Genomic DNA, 8,901 nt, shown 5'->3' on the forward strand with positions numbered 1-8,901 from the left:
CAGGGTCTTGCCTCAGCTCAGTAGCTCTGCTCACCTTGACTCACTGGCCCTGTTCCACACAGTAACCAGAAGACGCTTCTGATCGTCCTCTTCTTGGACAGGACTGCAAAACAAATCAGATGACCAAAGTGTTAGTAGGGCTGAGCTCTAGGCTAGATCCACAAAGTAAGTCTTAATTGCAAAACTTTGGAAATAACCTAAACAGCTGGTAAGATAAACTATAGTAAAAAGCACGCGGGAGATGAGTACTTATATGCATAATAGAGTTTATATTACATTAAGGACAAAACGGAAGTTACAACACACTATTATAAAAAAATTCCATTTTTGTAAACATACACACCCACACAAATTAAAAGACCTGAAAAGAAATACAGCAAGACATATCTGTCTGTGGGTAGTAGGGCTATGGGTGTTATCTATTTTCATCTTTTTGCACATTTATATATTCTATTTTTTACAATAAGCAAAATTACCTTGCACAGTGAGAAAAAAAACAAAATGTTACTAATTTTCATAAAAGGAAATACAGGATGTCTATTACCTTCCCATTGGCCCCAGAGTTCAGAGATGGGGGAAAGAAATAATAACAACAATACCAGCTACCACCCTGCCAGGCGTTGTGTTATACTGTCCCATCTACACCTCACAGATCTCTGAAGTTGGTACTATTATTAACCCCATTTTACAAATAAGGAAGCCAAGGCTCAGAGAGGTTACCAAGTTTAAATAAAAAGGGGGGGCAGAGAGGCCAAACATCCCTCATATACTGTCCCATCTACACCTCACAGATCTCTGAAGTTGGTACTATTATTAACCCCATTTTACAAATAAGGAAGCCGAGGCTCAGAGAGGTTACCAAGTTTAAATAAAAAGGGGGGGCAGAGAGGCCAAACATCCCTCAGCTTGGAAAATTCCTTCTGCTAAAGGAGAAAGCTTGGCCCAAGGCAGCTTGGAAAATTCCTTCTGCTAAAGGAGAAAGCTTGGCCCAAGGCACAGTGGGAAATTTTCTACTCTCTTCAGGGGCTGCCAGCCCCAGGCTGGGCATTTCAGTTATGAGAACCAGCCAAGTGACACCTTATCACTGTGGACCTCACTGCTGGGCCTGGTGCCAGGGATGCAAGGACACAAGTGGATGAGAAAACAAAGACATCCTTTAGAAGTCAATGTTTTTCTGCTTAGATCTGTTTCTAGATTTGGCAAACAGAGCTGTTTCCAGATAAACACTCCTTCCCTCTCCTTTCCAGGACCCAGCTGCACCAGACTCTTACAAGAAGAAGTGCTCATGGAAAGCTGGGTCTCTGCAGTCTGGAATGGTCTGCGTCTTCTGACGGCATAGTCGATTATTTTCAGGAATCAAAGAAACCTTAAATTGGAGAAAAGTAAGCATTAGCTGATCTTATGGCCATGTAGCATCTATGTCCAGCAGCTGACTCTGCACATCTCCAAGATAAAGGCTTCCCTGTGTCCTTCAAACCAGCCTCTGCAGAGGACAGCATGGAGTCCCCACTCAGATGCTGGAGAGGAATAAGGAACCCAGGGCCAGAGGTATTTGAGTCAGATGCCAGGACAGGGCCTCATGGTAGGTGGTACCACGAAGGCAGCCATGGGCCCAGCCAGAGATGGGTCATCAACTATCATCTCTGCTTTTCCTTCAAGCAGTGAGGTTTCCCCAAAAGCAAAAGGCCTCCTCTCTTCTAAGTTCCAGGAGCTACTAAGTGCTCCCTTCACAGGATGCTCTGGATCAGCCTCCTGCCAAGGCCCCAAGTCCATGCTCTCGTCCCTGTCTATTCTCCCCCTGCCTCCAGTGGCCAGCCCTGCTCACAATCAAGTCCTTGCTTGCAGGGGATTCTAACCAACCTGAGGGCTTCAGGAAGAATACAGAGTGGTACATCAGGGCCTACACCCAACACTCCAGCTCCCACTATCTGAGGGGCTCCTGGCCTTTGGCTCTCACTAGAAGTAGACCCCTGCCCCTGCAGGGCCTCTGGCTTCACTGCAAGGGCCCAACTCAGAAGGCTCTTCCAGTCCTCAGAGACTAGAAGACCTAACCCTTCATTCTACTGCCCAAATGTGGCCATTTTGCAAATAGTTTTAGGGGAAAGAAGGTGAAGATGTTGCTTTTCACAAGAGGGCTTGGAATTGTCTATGGATTTTAGTCATCCACATGCTCACTGTACCCATCTATGTGGATGGTTGAGATCAACTTTAAGATTCTAGCTCTTACAGGAAGCCCTCGGGACCAAGCTGGGCTCAGGAAAGGGGTCCAGCCTAGCACAGGGCCTTATCACTGTGTCTAATAAATGCCTACTTACCAAATGAATAATACGGAAACCACCACCTCAAATGACCCCAGGCCCACAGGTGTGCTGGGACCTTGGGACTCAGCCTAGTGACAGGGCCCCTCAACATCCTCCAACCCACCTGCAGCCCCATCATATACCTTCACATAGGAATCACAGACGCCAGGCTCTTTGCTCATCAGGCCTTTGCCTTCTATGACTAAAAGAGAATTAAAATGTTGGGGTAGGTGAATGAGCACACACACACACACAGACACAAACACACACACACAGAGACATATGTAAACACACAAATTAAAAGATCTGAAAAGAAAGGCATATCTGTGATTCTATGGGCTCAATGTGTCCCCCAAAAGTTCATGTGTCGGAAACTCTGCCCCCATTGCAACAATGTTAGTGGGTGGGAAATTCGATTATGGTATCTGAAAGGTAGGGCTTTTAAGAGGTTTTGGATCATGAGGACTATGCCCCCATGAATGGATTAACCCATTCATGAAGTAATAGGTTAACGGTTTAAATGGATTACCATGGGCATAGACTGGTGGCTTATAAGGAGAACACATAAAAGCACTCTTGCCATTCTTGCCATGTGATACCTTGGTCGCCAAAGGACTCTGTAGTGAGTCCCCACCAATAAGAAGGCTCTCACCAGATGTTCCCCTGGACCTTGGACTTCTCAGCCTCCAAAACCATAAGAAATAAATTTCATTTTTCTTTATAAATTACCCAGTTTCCAGTACTCTGTTATAAGCAACAGAAAACGGACTAATACATTTGAGAAGTAGGGCTATGGCCCTTACTACCAGCCCTTAATCTGTATAACAACCATTGGATATTAACCTGTCTATGGTTTAGTCCATTTCCACCATCTCCCATACTCTAGCAGCACCCTCACCAAGGCATTATAGAGTGCATTCAATTCCCTGAATCTCACAGCTGGAAGAGAACTTAAACTTTATTAAGTCTAACTCCTCATTTAATGGGAAAAATGAGGCTGCAAGGGAGACCCAAAGACAGTAAGAAACTTTCCCAAAATCACAGAGCAATGGGAATGACAGTTGGATTTAGAACCCATGTCTCTTGACTCCCAGTTCAATGCTTCCTCTACCACATAAGACAGACTTCTGGGAATGGAAGGGCCAAGCTGGAGAACACAGCCTGTACAGTGAGCTGTGCTGTGGCTGAGGGACAGTACAGCTCAGTAGTCACAAGTTTGGGTTCCAGAGGTAGACAGACCCAAGCACGAATCCCAGCTGTACAACTTACTAACCATGTAAGCTAATGTGAGTTGCTTTGCTTCTCTGAGACTGAATTTGCCACTTTTTAAAATGAGTTAGTGATATAATATGCACTATAATATAGCAGTTGTGCCAATTAAATGAGATAATGTACTTAGTAGAGTGCCTGACAAATAAGTAACAGCTCAACAAATGTTTGCTAAGAAAAAATAATAAATAAAGGCAAGGGATAAGTGTGGGGTGAGTATAGTTCTGGTCATGAAAGAAAGCATGGCCCATTTGCCTGAGGTCTACAGAAATCAGACAATCGACCTGATAGAACCTGAGCCTCTTTTCTGTTTTCTTGTATGTTTTAGTTTGATTGAGCCCTCAGGTTCAGCTCAGATGGAGCTCCCAGTAGTGTGAGGCATGAGGCCTGGGAAGCCAAAGGAAGGAGTAGGGACAGGCTGGAAGGGATGAAGGGCCTGAGGCTGGGGTGAAGCCAAAGCAAACTGTGCAGGACAAATGGAGTGGTGGAGGCCAAGATGTATTCTGCAAAAACTGTTTGCACAGCTGGAGGCAGGCTCTGGCAGGCAAAAAACACCCCTCTGCTGGTCCTTGGGAACTTCACCTTGGGCCCCCCAAGGCCAGGACCGGAGGATGCCAGGCGCCTGCTGGTCTCCTCTGTCCGGTATCCTAGTTACTATTCCTGCGTGCATCCCTCCCCCTAAGGGCATGGCTCTTGAGGGCAGGATCCAGATTCTCTCTGGCCACTAGTGATGACCTCCTGGCCCGGTATCCTAGTTACTATTCCTGCGTGCATCCCTCCCCCCAAGGGCATGGCTCTTGAGGGCAGGATCCAGATTCTCTCTGGCCACTAGTGATGACCTCCTGGTTCTCTGGCCACTAGTGGTGGTGAGGCAGACCCGGCCCCTGCCCTTACTGCACTCCCAGTCTGGTGGAGAGATCAGGCACAGGATGGCACAATGTAGTCAGCACTTGTGATAAGCACACAAAGGAGGAAGCAACAAACTCGGGCCAGGCAGTTGGGTCGGGGGATGATTCATGGAGGGGAAAAAAAGAAGGTAAAATGAACCTTCTTTCCTGAGTCTTAATGATGATTAAGGCAGGCAAATTTCTTGCAAAATCAAAGAGAGGGAGAGTCATTTTTCAAAAGGAGTTCAAAAAAGAAGGAAGCTTATTGCAGACACAAGGAAGAGTGGGTACAAAGGCACAGAGGCATGGGAAAGCAAGAAGCCTTCCAGGGGGTGCAAGTAACTGGATAGAACAGGGCGTGGAGTGTGCCAATAGCAGCAAGAGCCAGGGAGGCTGGAAAGACAGGGCCTTCTGGGCTGAACAGAGGAATCCAGGCAGTGGGAGCCATAACAGAAGCTCAGTAACTACTTATGTGCTAGAGAGAAGGACAAACGAATAGATAAACAAACAGGTGCAGTAGAAAATCCTCCCATGCTATGCCCCCTCATATTAGACCATTCTTCCAATGCACCAGGTGCTCTCTGACCCCTAGGCCTTTGTACTTGCTGGCCACCTGCATGAAGTGCCCATCACTGCTCCCTTCTGCATGGCTCAGGTCTGTTCCTCCTTAAGGATGGAATGTAGATGATATGATTTGGATCTGTTGCCCCCAAAAAGCTCATGTTCAAGTCTAATCCCTAATGTGGCAGTATTGGGAGGTGTTTAGGTCATGGGGGCAGATCCCTCATGAATAGATTAATGTCCTCCCTGGGAGATGGGGGGCAGGGGCAGGTAGTGAGTGCGTTCTTGCTCTATTAGTTCCAAGAGAACTGATTGTTTAAAGGACCCTCATGAATAGATTAATGTCCTCCCTGGGAGATGTGGGGCAGGGCAGGTAGTGAGTGCGTTCTTGCTCTATTAGTTCCAAGAGAACTGATTGTTTAAAGGACCCTGGCACCTCCCCTCACCTTGCTTCCTCTTGCCATGTGATCTGCTTGCACCTGCTAGCTGTCCTATCATTTTCCATCATGATTAGGAGCCTGAGGCCTGCGCCAGATAGAGCTGTCCAAGAATTGTGAGGCAAATAAATCTCTTTTCCTTATAAATCACCCAGTCTCAGGTATTCTGTTATAGCAACACAAAAGCAGACTAATACAGTAGACATCACTCCCTTTCCCAGGTCTTCCCAGGCATCCCATCAGCACCACTTAGACAGGGGTAGGTGGGTGTCCCAGCTCCTAGCACAGAGCCAATGCTTAATCACTATTTTTGGAATTTATGGTTTTTTATTTTATTTAACAAATACTTATACATGCCGGGCACTGTTCTAAGCACTTCACTAATATTAACTCATTTAATCCTTGTAACAACCCGTAAGATAGATACTATTACCACTACCATTTGACATTGAGAAACCTGAGCTTGTTCAAGTTTTCTCAGCAAGTAAAGTATCAGAGCCAGGATTCAGATTCTAGCAGTCAGGCTCCAAAGACTATGATCTTAACCATGACACTACAATGCCCATCAATGAATGAATTAATTAATGAACAAATGAGGAAAGAGAAAGACAGAATAAAGGATGAAAGAAAAAAGGGACAGAGGGTAGGAAAGCTCTTCTGTGGCCCTGCTCCACTGGGGCCAAGGATGATGTTGAAGTGCCCAGAGGCAGCTCCAGCCTGCCAAGAAGAAAGGCCAACCACTGTAGACTCCACACACATCAGGGGCAGGACTGGGGCTGGGTCTACAGAAAGAGCCCCAAGTGAATACCCACTTCTTTCAATGGGCACATGGCAGGACACTATATGAAAATAAGAAAAGAAGCCTTGGCCCATGGTAACACCCCCAACCCTGGCTCCAGGCAGGAGGCTGAGTGGCCCACCCCTTCCTTCCACCAGCACACAGCCATACTCACTGTGGAGCAGCAGAACCCGGTCCTGGGCATCAATTGACAGCTTCAGCTGACCTAAGGAAAGAACACCAGAAACAACCTCACTTTGGCTCCTTGTTGGGTGAAAACCAAAGTAACGGTGACAGGAATACTCTTTCGTTCACGTGAAGCTATTCAAAGACTCTTACAGTCTCTAGTGGGAAGGGACCTCAGAAGCCACCCGGGTCAGCCTCCTCACCATCCCAGGAGTCCTTCTGCAATGCCTCAAGCACTGGTCGTCCAGCCTTGCTCATGCCCCTCTGGTGACGGAGAGCTCACTACCGTACCAGGCACCCCAGGTGGATGCTGGAGAGCTTTCACTGTCAGGCCTTTGTCAAATGTTGGTAAAGGTGTAGGAAAACAGGTACTTTCATATCCTGCTGGAGGGACTGTAAATGGAGGGTAATGTCTGGCAATATCACTGAAATTTAAATGTGCATTTCCTTCAGCCTAGCAATCTTCATTGCAGATAACTATCATAGACAAAAACTCACACATATGCACAAAGGCTGGTACTACAGCATTTTTCAAGTAAGAAAAAATTGGGAACACCTGAAATATCCATTGATTTAAAAGTGGCTAAGGAAACCATCTATAGCTGTCCTATGGAATAGTACGGGTTGTTATAAAGAATGGAGGAGCTCTATATGACCTGGCATGGGAGTATCGTTGAGATAAGTTTTTAAAAGGAGCAAGCAGATTGCAGAGCAATACATATGGTATGTATTGGTGTGTGTGTGTGTGTGTGTGTGTGTGTGTGTGTGTGTGTGTGTGTGTGTTTTGAAAGGATTGCATATTTATTTCCCTTCTGGGAGACTGATGTTCTGTATCAGCATGTTGAATGCTTTCAGGAACCCTACAATAATGAGCCAAATTAAACAGTGATCACCTCTAGGGAAGAGACTGGGAATTGGAGGGAGGGTGGTCAAGAGGAATTTCAATCTATCGCCATTGTTGTTTTAACAATATGAATATATCCATGATCTATAGCACTTCTATAATTAAAAATAATAGGATGAGGAAATCAAAAAAAAGGAAAGAGGAGAGAGACGAAGGGAGGGAAAGACAAAAGCAGGCAGGGAAGAAGGGAGGGAGGAAAAGGGGAGGGGAAATGCGAAGATGATAGAAGAACCAGGGCTAGAAAGCAGGTGAGAATGAGGGGCTGGGTGAGGTTTTTTCCCTCTGGCTTTTCCCATTTTTATTTAAATAAAAGGAAAAAAAAAAAAAAAAAAAAAAAAAAAAACTTCAGGTCATCTTCACAGACACCAATGGCTCCAGCAGGGACAAAGGAGAGGGCCACCCTCCTCTTCCTTACTGACATATGGAAAATTTTTCTGAGTCCAGTAGACTTTCCCTGAAGCCTCAAGAAGCCACTGAACTCAATCCACCAGACGGACCCACGCTGGGGAGGCAGGGAGAGCAGGGCCAGGCACATCAACCAGAAAGCCCTTCATCTGCTCCTTCCATGACAACACTGTCTAGCAGTCACCTCCCTCTGCTCAGTCACCTCCAGTGATAGGGAGCTTGCTTCTTGCAATGGGAGCCCTTTCTCTTTTGAAATAGCTCTGACTGTTCAGTGCTCCATCTTACACTGAGCCAAAAGTGGCCTCTCAGTAACTTTCATTGACTGGATCTGGTTTTGCCATCTCTGGGCTCTCTCCTCTAGACCTGAAGTCTGAAGTCCTTCCACCATTCCTCATGGCACAGTGAGACATGTCCTCATCCCAACTGTTCATCTCTGGACATGCCCCATGGAACTGGGATGGTGGCTGGGGCTTGTGATTTGTTGTTATCTAGAGGAAGGACGGCAGGGTTCGGAGAACAAAAAGGAGAGAAGCTTCATGTCTTATAGCTCTGTGTGAGTCCACCAACCACCATGGCCTGAAAATCACTTGATCCTTGGACTTTGGATGTTTAAGCTACAGTCCAAAGCAATTCAGACTCCAGCAAACCCTGGTCCAGCTCTGCAGCCATCAGAAATTCCTGAGGCTCTCCTGCTCAGGATGCAGATCTCAGGAGCCCAGGGATCCTATTCTAGTTCCAGCCCTAACTTCCCCCCACTCTCTCAGGACCACAGTGTCCATGGATGTGAGCTGGAGCTAATAATAGGGGTTACTGCACTCTCCAAGCTGTGATCAGATCACGCTGGAGGGTGAGGAGGTCCTCGGATGAAAGGCACCGTGAGAATCCACAGTATTATTATCTCAAGGTCTAAGCAATTACTTCAGTGGGGCTCCCTAAAGCTGAGAAACCTCTTCCAAAAACTGTGCCCAGTCCAATGTGTGGTGGGAAAAAGAGGTTTGGAAACAGACAAACGAGGCCAGCACTCACAATTGGATCTCACCAACTCAAAGGTATCTATGTTTAACACGAAATGTTTTTTCTGAAACTACCAGCAGTGCAAAGCCAGCTCCGGCACAAACATGTTTGGATTTCCAAAGCCATGGGAACCACTGTGCTGCACAACATCTACCACCTA

The 8,901-nt window shown here is 46.5% G+C and overlaps 1 protein-coding gene across 2 annotated transcripts in view; it reads right to left on the bottom strand.

Moving 5' to 3' along the window:
• The window catches only part of RGS3 (regulator of G-protein signaling 3), a 136,843-nt gene that overhangs the window by 105,025 nt on the left and 22,917 nt on the right, over window positions 1–8,901 (bottom strand). For both annotated transcript variants that reach the window (XM_008568733.1, XM_008568734.1), the window contains exon 5: window positions 35–103. In XM_008568733.1, the coding sequence (XP_008566955.1) occupies window positions 35–103 (69 nt within the window). The remainder of the gene's footprint in view (window positions 1–34; window positions 104–8,901) is intronic.

Source organism: Galeopterus variegatus, unplaced genomic scaffold, assembly GCF_000696425.1.
Source record: "Galeopterus variegatus unplaced genomic scaffold, G_variegatus-3.0.2 Scaffold437, whole genome shotgun sequence".
Lineage (NCBI taxonomy): Eukaryota > Metazoa > Chordata > Mammalia > Dermoptera > Cynocephalidae > Galeopterus > Galeopterus variegatus.